The sequence below is a fragment of the Mustela nivalis genome (assembly GCF_964662115.1).
Source record: "Mustela nivalis genome assembly, chromosome: 1".
Lineage (NCBI taxonomy): Eukaryota > Metazoa > Chordata > Mammalia > Carnivora > Mustelidae > Mustela > Mustela nivalis.
In genome coordinates, this window is record NC_139020.1 from 55,471,297 (window position 1) to 55,489,080 (window position 17,784).

Here is a 17,784-nt window from a genome sequence, read left to right on the forward strand (position 1 = left end):
CTACTGAGAATAGCCAACATACAGAAATATGGAACCTCTATGTCCATTGATGGATGAATGGTTAAAGAAAATATGGTTAGATAATGGAATATTATCTAGCCATAAAAAGTTGGGCATCCTGCCATCTGCAACATGATTGAATTTAAAAACCATTATCCTAAGTGAAAAGCCAGAGAAAAACAAACACTGTATGGTATCATTCATATGTAGATATCTAAAAAAAATTAAAGTTGAGCTCATAGAAAGTAGAATGGTGGTTGCCAGTAGCTGTGGGGTAGGGAAAATGGGGTAATGTTAGTCAAAGGGTACAAGCTTTCAGTAATAAGGTGAGTAAGTTCTGACGGCCTAATGTATACCATGACAACTATGATTAGTATTGTATACTTGTAATTTGCTAAGAGAACAGATCTTAAACATTCTACCTTCAAACACATGCAAAAGGATACCTGTGTGAGGGGAAGGATTGTTGATTAATTTGATTGTGGTAAATATTTCACAATGGATAGGTATATGTATATGTATATACATATCAAATCATCATGTTGTATATTTTAAGTTTATACAATTCTTTTTGTCAATTATATCCTAATAAAGCTGGAAAAAAATTCTTGCTCTAGTCTGGAAAGGAATAGTAAAATTAATAATCATTCATGATATTAAGTTGGCTCTGGCTAATGGTGTGGTATATAATTATGGACATTTGGTTATATATGTGTCCTTAATAACTGATGTTTTTGTTAATGTTTTGCTAATGTCTTGATGAAGATTTTTAAATTGTCCTTTTATCTAGGCATTAAAAGAGGTGAAATTTCCAAAATTTGAAAAGTACTTGATTTTTAAAGATACATCTTAATACTTGTATTTTAAAATACATCTTAATACACATACTTATAAAGGCTACTATGTATATAACCCAAACTTTATTAATTTCAAAATTATATTAATATCATAAAGGTATTCTTATCTAAAAATTCAATTTATTTTGTAAACAAGAAATGACTGCAAGCACACAGACAATATTCAAAATTATAAAAGAATACCTATCTTGAGATTTGTGCTTGAATAATCAACAAGCTTGTTAAATTAGAATAATCAGGGATTAGTGAACACAGAATTAAAGTCCTAATTTCTAGACGAGTATCTGAGAACTGAAAATTTAATTTACTGCTAGCTATGTACAGAGTACTTTATTTAGGAGATTCCAAATGTTTAAATTAATCTGATTAATTTTTCAGGAGACTTTTAAAACTCAGAAAAAATAATGGGAATTGGTGCAGTAACTTACTAAATATTTGCCAAACACCAGTAACTAAAAGAGCAGTTCACAAAGACTCTGCCTCTTAAAAGGAAGAGAAATGCAACACCTTCCTAGATGTCAGTTTCACATCTATTCATAGAATGTACAGAGACATCCAGGGAATCAATTAGCCAAGAGAAGAAGTAATAAAACTCAGTAATAAACTACCAAAGCAAAGCTTTGATGGTTTCGATCAAAATAAGGAAGGTTACAACAGTTACAAAATCAAAGCACCAGGAAAACTGTAAGATGAAGGTACTTAAATCAGGTCCCCAACTTTAGGTAGTTCTGCAACTAAATAGATGACTATATTCTATTTTTAAAGATCTCCTGAGATAGAAATTACATATCCCTTCTCAGCGGATTTTAAGTCATGCCTCCTGCTCTGTTGAAATTGTCCTGTTTATCATTACCCCTCATTCTTAGCCAAGCCAGACATCAGACCCTTCCTAAGCTGATCCATGTGGGATCACTGATCATTTATATTCATGCTGGAGTCGCTGAGATAGGGGTGGCAAACTGGTTTCAACCAACATGCCAACCCCAATCAGTTCATAGTGAGACCTGTATACTCTTGCGGAGGACTGTGAAGCCAAAGGCCACTAATGAGAGAGAGCTGCCATGGTGGCTTTAGAGTGTCAGCAGGGCACCTGATGACAGCTGCTACATAACCACTTGCCCAAAGACAGCAAAGCAAGAGGTCTTCAGTGCTGGTGAAGCTGCCCCCCCCCTTTTTTTAAAAATTTCTGATTTTAATATTAGTCTGACATAGCGTTAGTAACCATGCTGCACTGAACATGTAATGGTACAATCTGAATCATGATTTGTTAAATATTATACCCCACACCCCCAGAATACTTAAGCTGATCATAAAGTTAACTGTGTAAGTAAGTACATAAGCATAATCAGTTACAGACAGCCTCTTATATAAATTGCTGTTTAGCAATACACAAACTGCCTCAAAGATGTATGCTTATAGGTAGACATTCAGTTATATCAATAAAACAGCATGTCCTGAAAGTATGGGCACATTTTAAAACATTTTAAGACAATTCTGTTAACCATAATAGTCCCACAGTATGACTGAGTAATAAGAACCACCTACTTTAAAAGCAAAAAATTTAATCAGTATAGTGCATGATTGATTCAACATAGTTCCCAGGGAACAGACCTCCATAGTTTCCCTTGGCTCCCGGGTGGGGCAGAGTGGGTTGTGCAAGTCTCACTCCACCAGGATGGTCAGTGGCAGAAGTAGGTGGCAGCCATGGCCAGAATGTTTTCACTTCACTCTGCTGTGAGCACAGAAGGCTCCAGGACAGAGCTCCAGGAATCTGAGGAATTGGTCCAAGTCCCTGGAAGTGTCAACTTCATTACCTCACCTGGCAACATAGCATCATTTTCTCTTGTTCTGTATCAGTGGCTTCCCATGAGAAGCTTCATAAGCTACACACACACACACACAAAGTTCAGAACCACTAACCACCCCCCTACCTGAGAAAATAACATGACAAAAAAATTAATTGAATTCAATAGCACTCCTATGTGATTCTAGATTTTACTATCCAAACTACATCTATATATACTGGAAAAACTGTAGCATATGCATATGTAAGGTATAATGCCATTTTAGACAATTACTGGTAGACACGGGTTTGAAGATTCCAAACCATACTCTAGAATCCTTTAGGGCTGCATGGCTCCCAGCTCAGAAACATGACATTGTGTGCGCTGGACCCTAGAAGGAAGAGGGTTAGGGGCCTCATTGACAACAAGCCTTCAGAAACAAAACTGACAAATGTTGGGTTTCTTTTGTGTCTTCCCTCAGGAAGAAAGAACTTTCACTTTCTCTTTTTAGATTATATTCTTATTTAATCATTTTCACTGCTTTTCTTTTCACACACTCAACTGTTCTAATTCCCTCTATAGTGGGGAAATTAAAATTAGACATAACAATCTAATCTAAAGCATAGTGCTAGAGTCCTGTGTTGTTATGGGCAATTGCCTAGCCAACCAGCTCACTCTCTCAAATATCTGGGTTAGCAAAGTTTATCTTTCTTTTTTTTTTTTTAAAGATTTTATTTATTTATTTGACAGAGAGAGAATCACAAGTAGGCAGAGAGGCAGACAGAGAGAGAGAGGAGGAAGCAGGCTCCCTGCCGAGCAAAGAACCCGATGTGGGACTCGATCCCAGGACCCTGAGATCATGACCTGAGCTGAAGGCAGCGGCTTAACCCACTGAGCCACCCAGGTGCCCTCAAAGTTTATTTTTCTACCAGGATTTCCTTTGCTCAGACATACACAAAGCCCACCTACCTAAGGTCCTCAGAGATCTAAAGATTCAAAGTTACTTTTTTTTTCTTTTCTCATTTCCCTGACTTTACTCAGTGGCACGTTCGCAGTGGGGATAGGGGTAGAGACACCAAGATTGGGCCTGATCTGTCCTGGAGTGCTGCGGGCAGCAAACACCATGCAATACAGACAGGAGGGGGCTCAGGGGGAGCTTAGTGGCTCCAGCAGAAACCTGTGTACCAGAGAGGATGCAGTGAGTACCTAGGTCCCCCAGCCCCCTAATACTGGGCTGAGGTTGAGGGGTGGGGTGGGGGGAACAAAGTGCCTTCTCCAGAGGGCCAAGTGGCCAAGTCCGTACCCAGGGCATAAGCCCACAGGGAAGGCTGTGGGACACCCTGGATGTAGAGCTGTGCTACTCTCCCTTTTCCCTTCTGGTGAAGGAAAGGAAGGTTCTGGGCTAGGCCAAGAAGCTTCCTGTCCTGCCCCTTCTTGTCCTCCACCAATCAGAATGGTGAGGTCTGCTTGACAATGAAGCCTTGCTTTGCAAGTATCTTCATGATGGTGGCAATGTTCTTACAGTCATCAGTGCCTGTGTGTTTCAGGCTGATGCCCTTGTTCATATCTAGAAGTCCATTACTGGGCCGGCAGCCCATGGTGAAGCTGTAAGCCTTTTTCAGATCAACCCACTGCTTGAAGTAATCTGCCACTGGCAAGCCCAAGTACTAGCACTGGCCCAAGAGCAAGACTTTCAGGCCCCAGTCTCCAGAGGAGACAAAAATTGACCTGATGTTTAGATGACCCTCTCCAACACTTGCCAACCATCCACCATGACTTGAATAATCCCAATGAGCTCTTGACAGAACAGATGTATTCTGTGCTGGACATGATTCACGTGCTGTGTATGTATTCTGGGCTGGATGTGATCAATCTTCATGGTTTGACCATTTAACTTCAGGATGGGGAGCACGATGATTTCCTCCATGCACTCTGACCCTGGCCAATGCAACCTACTTTTTTTGTTAATACAACATATGTTTAATGCTGGCTGCACTGTTTTAAATTCATGAAGATGAAACCTACTCTTCTTTACTAAATAAAGGTGCACATAAGTGGACTAACAGAGTTTTGAGGTCTTGCTCCTGGTATGGCAAGGGAAATCAGACTGGAAGAATAAGAGTGTATTTAATTCCAGACAAAAGACGGCCACCAGGCTTTTTAATATTTTATTTGCAATATAAGTAAGATCCTCTGAGATATTTTAGCATGAAAATTCATTGTAGATGTAAAAAATGTCATTATCATGATAATAATACAAGTGCAGTCAGAAAGAAAAGGAAGCATAACCACTGTCGATGGTGATAATTTCAATTACCAGGTGAAAGCAGTATAAATGGATAAAATCTAAGAATGTGATTTTTTTAGAACAGAAACCAATTCAGTGAACTCCTGAACCATCCTGCTATTTGCTGAAAACTGACATGAAGTAATGATTTTAAACATATTTATTTATACATATTTATTTAAAACATATTTATGTCCTATAAGTCAGGTAAATGTCTTTATCATTTTTGTTGTTTTAATTTGATCTCTAATCAAGCTTTTACTCAATACAAGTTTTCTGGGCATCTGGGTGGCTCAATGGATTAAAGCCTCTGCCTCTGGCTTAGGTCATGATTCTAGGGTCCTGGGGTCAAGTCCTGCATCGGGCTCCCTGCTCAGTGGGGAGTCTGTTTCTCCCTCTGCCTCTCTCTCTCTCTCTCTCTCTGTCTTTGTCTCTCATGAATAAATAAAACCTTTTAAAAAAATACAAGTTTATTATTTTTTTAATCAGTATAGAGCTCTATGTTGTTTCTGTCAAATGGTTAAATACAAACTAGCATAGGTGACCAAATGGAAGATGAAAAAAGTTTTTCTGTACAGAAGTCTTAGAGCTAATAAATGATAAAAATATGATAGAAATACAAGATTTGGAACTCCTAAGGGATCTGAGCACTGACCATTAACTGCTCATATTAAAAGAGAGAGAATCAGACAATCTGATGGTAGAACACAATACTACCTATGAAGCATCTTGACAAAAAACAAATGAAAAAACTCCAAGTCTGAATTTGGTCAAGCTGCTAGATTCTACTCATTTGCAGAAAAATCAACAGAGGGATGCCTGGGTGGCTCATTTGATTAAGCAGCTTCCTTTGGCTCAGGTCATGATCCCAATGTTCTGGGATCAAGTCCCACATCAGGTTCCTAGCTTGGCAGGAAGCCTGCTTCTCCCTCTGCCTCTGCCTGCCGCTCTGCCTGTGCTCACTCGTGCGGTCTCTCTCTCTCTCTGACAAGTAAATAAAATCTTAAAAAAAAAAAGTAAAAGAAAAAGAAAAATCAACAGAATGAAGAAAGCTGTTAAACCCCACCCAGGAAGGCAGTTAGCAAAATTTAGAGCATGTAGAAACTGAAACAACCAGTCCAGTTTTCCTACAATTAAATTGCAGGGGAAAACAAGGGAGAAAAAGAAAAGTGGGGATGGGTAAAAAGGACCATGAATCATATTGTAATGGGAAATAATTAGAAATTGTATTAAGGAAGTATTGATAGTTGTTTAGGTGTTATATCTGTATTGTGATTATGTTTTTAAACAGAGTTCTTTCTTTTATAAAGTCAGAAAATAGGCAGAAGACATGAACAGACACTTCTCCAAAGAAGACAAATGGCTCAGAGACACATGAAAAAATGTTCATCATTAACCATCAGGGAGATTCAAATCAAAACCACACTGAGATAACAGTTAGAATGGCCAAAATTAGAAGACAGTAAACAAGTGAGGGAGAGGATGTGGAGAAAGGGGAACCCTCTTACACTGTCAGTGGGATGCAAGTTGGGGCAGCCACTTTGGAAATCAGTGTGGAAACTCCTTAAGAAATTAAAAATAGAGCTTCCCTATGACCTGTAATTGCGCTACTGGGTATTTACCCCAAAGATACAGATGTAGCGAAAAGAAAGGTCATCCATACCCCCAATGTTCATAGCAGCAATGGCCACAATCGCCAAACTGTGGAAAGAGCCAAGATGCCCTTCAACAGACAAAAAGATAAAGAAGATATGGTCCATATATACAATGGAATATTACGCCTCCATCAGAAAGGATGAAAACCCACTTTTATATCAAAATGGACAGGACTGGAGATAATGCTGAGTGAAGTAAGTCAAGCAGAGAGAGCCAATTATTGTGGCTTTTACTTGTAGAGCATAAGCAATAACATGGAGGACATTAGGAGAAGGAAAGGAAAAGTGAATTGAGGGAAATCAGAGGGGGAGATAGAGCAGGAGAGACTGTGGAGTCTGAGAAACTAACTGAGAGTTTTGGAGGGAAAGGTGGTGGAGGGATGGGTGAGCCTGGTGGTGGGTATTAAGGAGGGCACGTATTGCATGGAGCACTGGGTGTGGTGCATAAACAATGAGTCTCGGATCGCTGAAAAAATTAAATTAAAAAAATTAAAAACTAAAAATGACACAATAAATATATTTGACATACAATGTCTGGAATTTTCTCCATAATCTAGTTGTTGAGGAGTAGGAGGAATATAGATGATACCAGTTTGACCAGGAGTTGATAACTGTTGAGATTGGATGATAGATTTATGGGTTTCATTATAATATTCTCTTTAATTCTAATTTCACAAATTCCCATATATATTAGTTTGCTAGGGCTGCCAACAACAACAACAAAATCCAGACTGGGTGGTGTAAATGATGGAAATTCATTTCCTCACATCATCTTTTCTCTGCAGACACCCATCCCTAGATTCTCTCTGTCCAAATTTCCTCTCCTTATAAGGACACTAGTCAGACTGGATTAGGGCTCACTCTATGGCCTCTTTTTTTTTTTTTTTTCAAGATTTTTATTTATTTGACAGAGATCACAAGTAGGCAGAGAGGCAGGCAGAGAGAGGAAGGGGAGCAGGCTCCCCGCTGAGCAAGGAGCCCGATGCAGGGCTCAATCCCAGGACCCCAGGATCATGAACTGAGCTAAAGACAGAGGCCCTAAGATGGCTCCCCTGGATGGCAGAGGGGAGCCATCCAGGCACCCCTCTAATGGCCTCATTTTAACTTAATCACCTTTTCAAAGGCCCCAAATATAGTCAGATCCTGAAGTATTAGGGGTTTGGACTAAAACAAGAATTCTGGTGAAACAATACAGTCCATTAATACCAAAATGAAAAATTTCAAAATGAAACATAACATATAGGGAGCACCTGGATGGCTCATTAAGTGTCTGACTTCTGCTCAGATCATTATCTCAGGGTCCTAGAATGGAGCCTTGGGTCAGGGCTCCATGCTCAGTGGAGAGTCTGCTTCTCTGTCTGTCTCTGTCCTCCTCCCCACCCCCAGCTAATGCTCTCTTTCCCTCCCCCTTATATAAATAAAAACTCTTTAAAAATAACATATAATATTAAAAATACATATTTTTAGGGACACCTGGGTGGCTCAGTGGGTTAAGCCTCTGCCTTCAGCTCAGGTCATGATCTCAGGGTCCTGAAATCAAGCCCCGCATCAGGCTCTCTGCTCAGCGGGGAGCCTGCTTCCCCCCCCACCCCTCTCTCTTTGCCTGCCTCTCTGCCTACTTGTGATATCTCTGTCAAATAAATAAACAAAATCTAAATATATATATATATATATGTATATATATATATAAAATGAAATAGAATGCATAAAATCTGTACCTTGAAAAACTGAATTAAAAAAGAGATACAAATTCTTTCTTTCTTTTTTTAATTTTCAGTGTAACAGTATTCATTGTTTTTGCACCACACCCAGTGCTCCATGCAATCCGTGCCCTCTCCAATACCCACCACCTGGTTCCCCCAACCTCCCACCCCTCCGCCCCTTCAAACCCCTCGGACTGTTTTTCAGAGTCCATAGTCTCTCATGGTTCACCTCTCCTTCCAAGTTCCCTCAACTCCCTTCTTCTCTCTAACTCTTTGACTTACATCTCCAAATAAACTTGACTCGTAGTCCCTTTTAATATTTATATAGATCTCCTCACTCAACATGTATCCCTAGCAGAGATGTCCCATTTCATTCTTCTTGTAGTGCCTTTCTGAGATCTTATAGATGGAAACATATCATAAGAGAAACAATATTTGTCGCTGAGTAGCTAATTATAGCTATTAGTGTTATGGATTGAGTGTTTGCAACCCCACTAAATTCATATGTTGAAATTTAATCCCCAGGGTGATGGTATTTGGCTGTGGGGTCGTTGGGAGGTAATTAGGTCATGTGAGGGGAACTCTCATGATGGGATTAGTGCCCTTACAAGAGCCCAGAGAGTGAGCAAGCTCTCTTTTTACCAGGTGAGAATATAAGAAGGCAGCTGTCTGCAAATGAGAAGACAGCTCCCACCAGAATCCAACCATCCCGGGACCCTGATCTTGGACTTCCAGCCTCCAGAACTGTGAGAAACATATTCATGCTGTTTGTTAGCCACCAGATTATAGTATTTTGTTATAGCAGCCCAACCTAAGATGTAAAGCATTATCTATTTTTTTTAAACTATTCCATCTAACAAATACTCTCACTCTCAAAATTATACACAAACTGAGACACTGATGTAAGCGAAATGACAGCCTAACTAGGAAGATTTGTAATTGATTAATATATTTATCCAGTCTAATAAATATCCAGTATATTCTCTCTCAGTGGATGTCAACAGTGGAGGGCCACGTGCTTGATTTTTCTCTCCTTTGCAGCAGGATTTATAAGAAATTATAGAGAAAATACTGGCCAAATTTATCTGGAAAAATGGCATATCAGTTAGAAGTCAACAAGAGATTCCTGAAAGTATGGGCCTAATAAGGTGATAGCATTTAATAGGACTAAATGTAGGATTCTAATCTAGGGTCCAAAAATACTGGAAAAGAAAAAAAACATGAGATGTATGGCTTAACAAGAATACATACTAAAAATTTTATTAAGAATTTTAATTGGCAATAAAGACACTGAAAGCCAATAGTGTGCTTGCTGAGAGTTAATACATCAGGCTTCAATAGTAGAATTACAACAACTTAAGAAGAAAGAGATGATCCCATTTTATTCGAGGCTGGGTTTCCTCTGAAATTTTTGTTTTTACATGACCAGCACACTTCATAAAATATAACATTAAAATGGTGAATATATTTAACCCTCATCAAATGAAAAATAGCAACAGAACTTGGAAATGTTAGGATAAAATAAAGCTGAAATGAGAAAGGTTGTCCTCAAATACCTGTCATTTGGAAAGGCGTTATTTAGGCCTATCCTTCATGGCCCCAAGAGGGAAAAATTTTGTTGATCTGGCTAAGGCCTCCTCATCCTTCAGGAAACATCACTTCCTCATGGAGGCCTCTCTGGCTCCAGAGCACTTGGCTTCTTCTCTGTTGGGCACAAATCCTACTTCCAATTGTCAAATCGTGTTAGCCTTGCTAGACTGCAGACTCCCAGAGAGATTGGACTGGTCTGATCTGTTAGTCCTCTAACACTCTGTGCCTATCACAGGTAAATGAATGTAACAACATCTGAGGAACAGATGTGACTCTGCTATGAAAATGTAATTTTTTAATACAATTGTGTAGAGATTCATGGGCTGCCTCAGGAAGCAGCAATTTTTCTCTCACAAGAAACCCTCACCCAGGCTTAAAATGGTGGTCCACTTGCCTGGGGCAGGAGTGGGTGAGGTAGAGGAGATTAAAGCATCAGGGGGTGACCGGCTTATACGATTTTTAGCTTCGTTGCCCCTCTGCAGCCCTCTTGTTTGAGTTCTGCTAGGAGAGGTCATGTTTATTATGTCCCAGGTTTCCTTTAGCACATCAGCTGTATTCTGATCCATTTTAGAAAAGTTTTAGTGATAAATTTCTGTGTAATTGCTTCCTTTCAAATCCAAATTTCATTTGATGGTTTTCTATCTTTTCCTTCTCCTTCTCTCCCTACTCCAAAAAGCTGATGATCAATACTTCTATTTCACTGTAAGGATGCATAAAGCTTCAGGAAATATGTAGCAGACAGTGAGGTGAGGTCAGACTAAAGACAAGAGAAATATTTTTGAGGTTCTTAGCATCAACTGTGCCAAACATAAATGCAGATTTGATAAATGACACAAAGTCATTACCTCTCCATTTCCCTTTCTGTGGATTTGATTTTTACAAGGCCTCAATTTTCCATAAAAACAGACCAAATTTATAGCAAATACAGAGACTACATCTTTTATTTATAAAGTAAAAATCTACCCAAATACTTTTCATTAAAACTATGTGCCCTATAATACTGGCTTTTAGAGTATTAGGAAGCATTAGATAACTTTGGTTATTCCTCTGGGAATTAATACACAAAGAACTTGAAAGCCGATCTCCTCAGCATAGTTCCTGAGACTACCAATTCTGACCTTGATTACTTGATTCAGTTCAATAAGAAGTTTTGAGATGAGGCTGTCATGTAAACACACACACATGCTCGCTCTCATTTCTCCACTCACTGACGTCCTTCTTGAGGAATACCTTTTGTAAAAGTACCCCCAGCCAGGAATCAATTCCTAGGCAATTATGAAATTAGGAAAACAATATGGCATTAATAATTAAAATACAAACCTAACAGGTTTTTTTTTTTTTTTTTTGCTTTAAATATTTTTTTTGGGGAAAGGACACCATATTTCTACTCAATTAAGAGAAACATTTTTGGGGCACCTCAGTGGCTCAGTCGTTAAGTATCTGCTTCAGCTCACGGCACAATCTAGGGTCTTGGGATCGAGTTCAGCCTTGGGCTCCCTGCTCAGCAGAAGCCTGCTTCTCCCTCTCCCTCTCCCCCTGATTGTGTTCCTTCTCTCACTGTGCTTTCATCAAATAAATAAATAAAATCTTTAAAAAAAAAAGAAACATTTTTATAATCTTGAGGTTTTTTTAATTTTCTTTACATTTATCAAGCCACAATTCATAGGGAATGGGTTCTAGCAGTTCAGGCTCCTTTCCATCAGTTCTCACAAAGTGTGCTTCTCTGGCTGGAGCATACTGGTGTTTCCATTGACCCCAAGTACCTTTTTCTTTGGCTTCCTTCTTTTCCTGATCATTTTCCTTTACAGGCTTCAGGAAGCTATTTCGGCTCCTTGAGTGTTCAATATACTCAATGCACACATTAATTCTCTTGGCAAGAATCTTGCCTTTAACTTGTTTACAACCATGCCAACAGCATGCTGAGTAACCTTATAGACTCTTTCAGTGTTGCCATGGTAACATTTGTGGGGCATTCTTCTTTGAACAGTGCCCATTCCCCTGAGGTCCCCAATATCATATTTCTTATAGATTTGAATGTATGTGGCCAAAGGAACACCACCATGTTTTCTACAAGGCCTAGAGAACACAGCGGGTACTTCTCCTCTTTCTCTTTGTGTTGGTCATTTTGGCGATTTACTAGAAGATGACAGTTCTGGACAAAAGGCCAAACCTAACTTACTTTTGAATCCCAGAACATCCACTGAGAAGTTTCTGAAAAAAATTAGGTTGAGATAGGGCTGAGGAGTTACACAGAGGGGAGGAAGCAGACAAGGGTGGAAAGTTCAGTTGTTAGGAGAAGCAAACCCACCAGGAACAGGGGCTTCAAGAGAGCTCTCCCCAGAACAGAACTCACTAACACTGTTCTGGGGAAGTTGGGCCAGATGGAGATAGATCCTATCACCTTTAAGTTTCATGCCTCTTTCTGAGGTTATTCCTTATTGCAAGGATGAGCAAGACAAGGAAGAGATTACAGAGAAAACATGAGAATGGAGAAGGCACGCAACTTTGAAAGGCTTAATGTTTTTTCTTTTTGTACTATGTCATGCTAGCATTTCAAGACCAGAAAGTAAATCCTTGATTTAGATCTTCTTCTGATAATCCTCTGCTTTCTACAGCTTTAAGCATGACCTGCCAAATAAGGTACTCACTCCTACATTTAGTATAACTTCAGACATGTCTATGAGAAAAAAATACATGTGGAAAAAGTATGTCTATGCTAAGCAAATATTACATAAATATACTCTTCAGAGCAGTGCTTCTCAAACTCAGTTGTGCCTACAGATTACTAGAGATGTTGCTGACATGCTGAGTGTAGGCCAGCAGGTCTGATATGCTGCATTTCTAACAAGCTCTCAGGTGATGCTGTTGTTGCTCACTCTAAGTACGTTTTAGACCAGGACAAGAAAACCCAGCTTTGGCAGGAAATCTGTGCCCGCACCTTCATTCCCACTCCCCTTCTTCTCCCCTGAGTTCCTGTACACTTTCCTGTTTCGCTACTGTAAGAAAATTTCAGCACTGAGCTAAGTGAGTACAAAAGAAAAGAAAATATTCTAAAATCACGACTTCAAGTAGAGCAGTAAGATTTTTAAGTTGTCTCAAGGGTAGAGACATAATTTTTGATATGCATGAATTATACATACTTCATGCAAATCATTGAACACAGTAGCCTATTTCTTTCCATAAATGAAGCCCTATGTCTGCATAACTTAAAGGAAGTTTATTTCATTAATGCACAGCACACCATCTCATTGTTCAGGTATCTCTGGAGAGTGAAGTGGTCTGAATAAGCCGAATATTCCAGATAACTAAAGTTTATCTTAAGTTTCTGAATATATGGGCACCCTGCTCAGCTGCGAGTCTGCTTCTCCCTCTCCCTCTGCTCCACCCCACTGCTCACGCATTCACACTCTCTCTCATAAGTAAATAAATAAAAATTTAGAAAGGGGGGTGTGCCTGAGTGGCGCAGTCAGTTGAGTATCTACTTTCAGCTCAGATCATGACCCCAGAGTCCTAGGATCGAATCCCGCATCAGGCTCCCTGTCAGCTGGAAGCCTGCTTCTCCCTCTCCCTCTGCAACTCCCCCCTGCTCACAGGCTTGCACACTCTCTCAGAAATAAATAAATCAGATTTTTTTTAAGTTTCCAAATATATTTGTTTCTGTGATTTTTAATCAAAATTTTCATTAACATATCCTAGACTTGTTAGTCTTATAAAACAAGGTTTATCACATATCCACAATTATCCAAGGTCAACAATGATTCTGCTATGGCATGACACAACAATGCTACGGGAGCTTCTCAGTCTGTGTGGACATAAGTGCTCCTTCCCACACAGCAGAGTCTTAGAGTGGCCCCCTAGGACTTCTTCAAGTAGACTTCTGCTTCCTTCCTCTATGATCAGCTTTCTGCTGACTGCCCTCCTCTTATAGTTTTTAATCTGCTGCTATATTTTTCACATAATATTCTGGGAAAGATTCTGAGACTGACTCCCCTCTCATCTCTCTTACTTATTATTATCTTTTAAAGATTTTATTTATTTATTTGAGAGAGCACAAGAGGGGTAGAGGGAGAGGGACAAACAGACTCCCCACTGAGAAGGGAGACCAATGTGGGACTCAACCCCAGGACCCTAGAATCATGACCTGAGCCAACAGCAGACCTCAACCAACTGAGCCACCCAGGCACCCCAATATTATTATTTTTATAAATAAAAGGAACTCTCTTTCAGGGCTTTGGGCTACCAGTTGCCTAAATCACGCAATCATTCCAGCTTAAAGAAATCACACAAGATGACTCCCAATTAAGTATCTCTTACTATTTACTACTGAATACTCACTGATCCCAGTGTCCTTACAGTACTGGACTAAGTACTGTCCCATGACTCTTAGAAGATGATTATACTCTCGGACATTGAGAAATTCCTGCTTATTATGGGATGGCTCCATGATCTCCAAGGGTATATTAACAATTCCAACCACACCTGCACCAAGTCTGGAAGAATAAATAAATACAGAAGTAAATTCTATGAAATTTAGCTAAGGAAAAAGGAAAAGCAAATATACCACGGTCTTTTGAAATCAGTTTTGTTGTTTTTTTTTTTTTTAACAAATAACTTGATTCACTTGGTCTGGACCACGGCAAAGTTTGACAAGTTAAAACTGTCTTTTGTTATATAAATCTATGGTAATCCTCAGTATGTGTGGTCTCATAATAAAAAAATCTTTTAATGAACACTGTTACTTAATTAATATGACTCCTTTCCCAAACTGAAACCTTCCATGGGAATCAGTGGGAAGAGGAAGCCTTTTAGCATTAGATACCACTAACAAGGCTTTGCTGAAATAAACTGACATGACCCTCTTAGTTATCTGGCCAGACAGTCACTTTCTCCATCCTCATTTCATCTGTCAGATTGGATTTTTATTCATCATTTCAGAGGTCTGTGGGGTGCTTAGTGAATTCTGCTAAAGGAACGTAAGGGCTAGATTATTCCAGAAAGCAACAGGTATATGCCTGAGTCTGATGGATAAATTCAATCTTTTTTTCAGATTTTCAGCAGCTTTTGATGTATGTAACTGGGATATTTCCACTTAGTGACAGAATATTCTGGTTATTTTCCATGTTTTAGGAAAGAACATCCAGTTGTCTAGCTCTCCAAACTCCCCTTGGCAAGACACACAGACCAAGTCTTCCCGATGTGGAGCCACCTATGATGCTTTCCAATACTTTCCTCTTCCACCCTGCCCTCCCTTCACTATTCATTCTCTAAGTCTATGTCTGGGCATCATTTCTTCCAGGAAGCCTGACTCAACTTCCTGCAGTTCAGCTGATTACCCCTCCCAATGCTCTTTCTGCATATATTAAGTAAGCCTCTAGCACATATTCATCCTCTAGAATCCATCCATCCATCCATCCATAGCACCTGGCCCTATTCCAGGAACCAGGAATGTAATATTAAGCAAGAAAAACAAGGTCCCTCCTTATAAAGTTTCTCTTCTATTGAAGAATAATTGGCAGTATGGGTGACCAGATCATTTCAGATGGTGATAAATCAAGCAGGTCCTGTAACATGTGAAGGTGGTAAGGTAGAGGGGCTGGTGAAAGGGGCTAATGTTAATTAGACAGTCTGGGAAGACCTTCCTACAGAGGGGATTTTAAAGTTGGTGTTTAACTAACATGCCAGGACGAGAAGTAGGACAGAAGGTTCAAGGCAGGGGAAGGGCAGGCACCATGCAGTAAGGCAGGAGCAAGCTTAGGATATGTGAGAGATAGGAAGCTATGGTGTTAGGAGAAGGCTTGAGAGTGTGGGCAGGGCAGGGGCTGTCCCTGAGCCAGGCAGAGGCCAGATCACAGGAAAACCGTGGTAACCAATTCTATCTGACATGCAGTGGGGTTTTAAGCAAGAGAGTAATTTTTTTTAAAAGACCATTCTTGCTGATTCCATAGAATATAAAAATATACGTATTCATATACTTGTCCCTTTCCCTGGACTGTAAGTTTCTTAGCAGAGGGCAGCAGGCATTCACCGTCTTGTCTGCAGAACTTGGTGCCGTGCCTGGTGCATGACCCCGCAAGATGAGAGCTTGCTGAATGAGCAAATGAATTCCTCGAGAGTGAGACAGAAGATGAAAAATGTTCCCCTGAGCCATTCTACTAGTCACAATTATTGTGTTTGAGCCCTGCACCATTTTACAGGTCACAATTTTCCTGTTTCACTCTCTACATAATTCATGAAAACAGCTCCTGGAGTTTCAGCCCATCAGGAAAGCACCAGAACGTGTTACTCCGGAAGCCAAGTAGGCTGGAGAGTGTTAATAATACACGCTCACAAAGGTAACTGGCAAGAACTCACACATGTAAGGGTTGCACAAAATGTTAACAGGGTTGCTTTACAAGACTACGGATATTTCTTTCCTAAAATTTCTTTATTATGCTTGTATCATTTTTAAATTGGTGAAATATTAAGAACCTAACCTGAGTAGATGGTGCAAGGAATGGTAAAACATCAGGTTGCTCAGGAAATGTATTGAAAAAATGTCCCAAAGTATGATTTTGCCCTAGGACAGGCATGAAGCTCTGCTGATATTATAAATTAGGCAGATTAATGCCTGCATATTGATGGGAAGGGTGAACAGAGGACATGACACCTGCTCCCATTATGATTAATCACTCATCTAACTCCACAGACAGAATCTTACTGCAGCCTCCCTCATCCTGTCTATGCCTCTGAGAACAAAAACATACTTACAAGGACTTCAGTTTCAACTGTGGGCCCACTTTCTCATGCATTTTGATCAGGCGGCTATTACTGTAAATGAACATCCCAGCTTGGCTTCGATTTTCTATGTTCACTCCAAAGAACAAGCAGAGTGTCCTTGCTTTTTTTAATTCTCTGGCATTATATTTAGAAAAGTAAAAAAAAAAAAGTTTTTAGTAAATAAAAATATACAATTTACAGACTGCCCATAATTAAACTGTGACAGTGAAAATCAATAGAACTATATATAAAATACCCAGGAGTTTTGTAAAACCTATTTGGTACCCTCAGCATCTCTGTAGAGCCTAGTACTTTGTATAAACATAATGGTCATACCCGTCAAACACCAGCAGTCCTTGATTAAGAAACAGGTTTGCCAACCTCAAATTATAAGAACTAGAAAATTCCAAAAGATTCTTGAAATGTTACACGGTCTTATATGTATATATGCTGCAGAATTTTTGAAAAATGTTGATTTGACTCTTTTAAATTTAGGTATTTTTAACACTGGATGTGATTTCTAACTTTCAGCATGTCCTCAGGCCTCTCAATATCCTATATGGATTGGAATGTGCAAAAGATATTCTGTAGCTTTCTCTCTTTCTCCAAAATCAAAGGTAAATCAAAGTTAATAAGGCAAGTTTACAAGGGCAACAGACATGAGCTCTTGTTTTTCTGACTCTGTCCTGTTATGTTGTGTTGTATATGACTTTTCTATAAAAGTGTAAAAACAGAAATCAAGACACAGCAGAATATGCTAGAAACAACCGTAGTAATAGGAGTCTGCTTGGAGCCATGAAAAGCGCCTGGATATAAGAATCAGAAAGACGGAGCTGGGTTCAAACATAAGCTCATCTCTGTAATAACCATGTGACTAAGAATGAGTCACTTTAACTCTCTGTCTGATCTGAAAAATTGGAAAAATGCACACCCTGCCATTTGGGATGTCATGAGGACTGGAAAAGAGAATGTTAAGTATAAACCTGGAACAGAGTAGGTGCCTCACCAATGCTATTTTCCTTTTCCTATCAAGAATGGTACCCAGTATAATCCTTCCCCTCCACTCATCTTGTAGCTCTCCTCATTCCACAAAAACAGCCTTTTCTTTTCAAATTTATGATAACATGCCATTATGATTGACGTAATATACTT

The 17,784-nt window shown here is 39.4% G+C and overlaps 1 protein-coding gene and 1 pseudogene across 2 annotated transcripts in view; both read right to left on the minus strand.

Moving 5' to 3' along the window:
* MORC1 (MORC family CW-type zinc finger 1) overlaps positions 1–17,784 on the minus strand; it is a gene marked incomplete at both ends in the record, with an annotated part of 186,278 nt that overhangs the window by 87,765 nt on the left and 80,729 nt on the right. Inside the window, 2 exons of the mRNA XM_082711563.1 lie at positions 14,212–14,366; positions 16,624–16,767. Of these exons, the coding sequence (XP_082567689.1) occupies positions 14,212–14,366; positions 16,624–16,767 (299 nt within the window). The remainder of the gene's footprint in view (positions 1–14,211; positions 14,367–16,623; positions 16,768–17,784) is intronic.
* On the minus strand, positions 11,500–12,000 carry LOC309847362 (large ribosomal subunit protein eL21 pseudogene; annotated as a pseudogene). Its single transcript has one exon. The product of its transcript is annotated as a large ribosomal subunit protein eL21 pseudogene (transcript).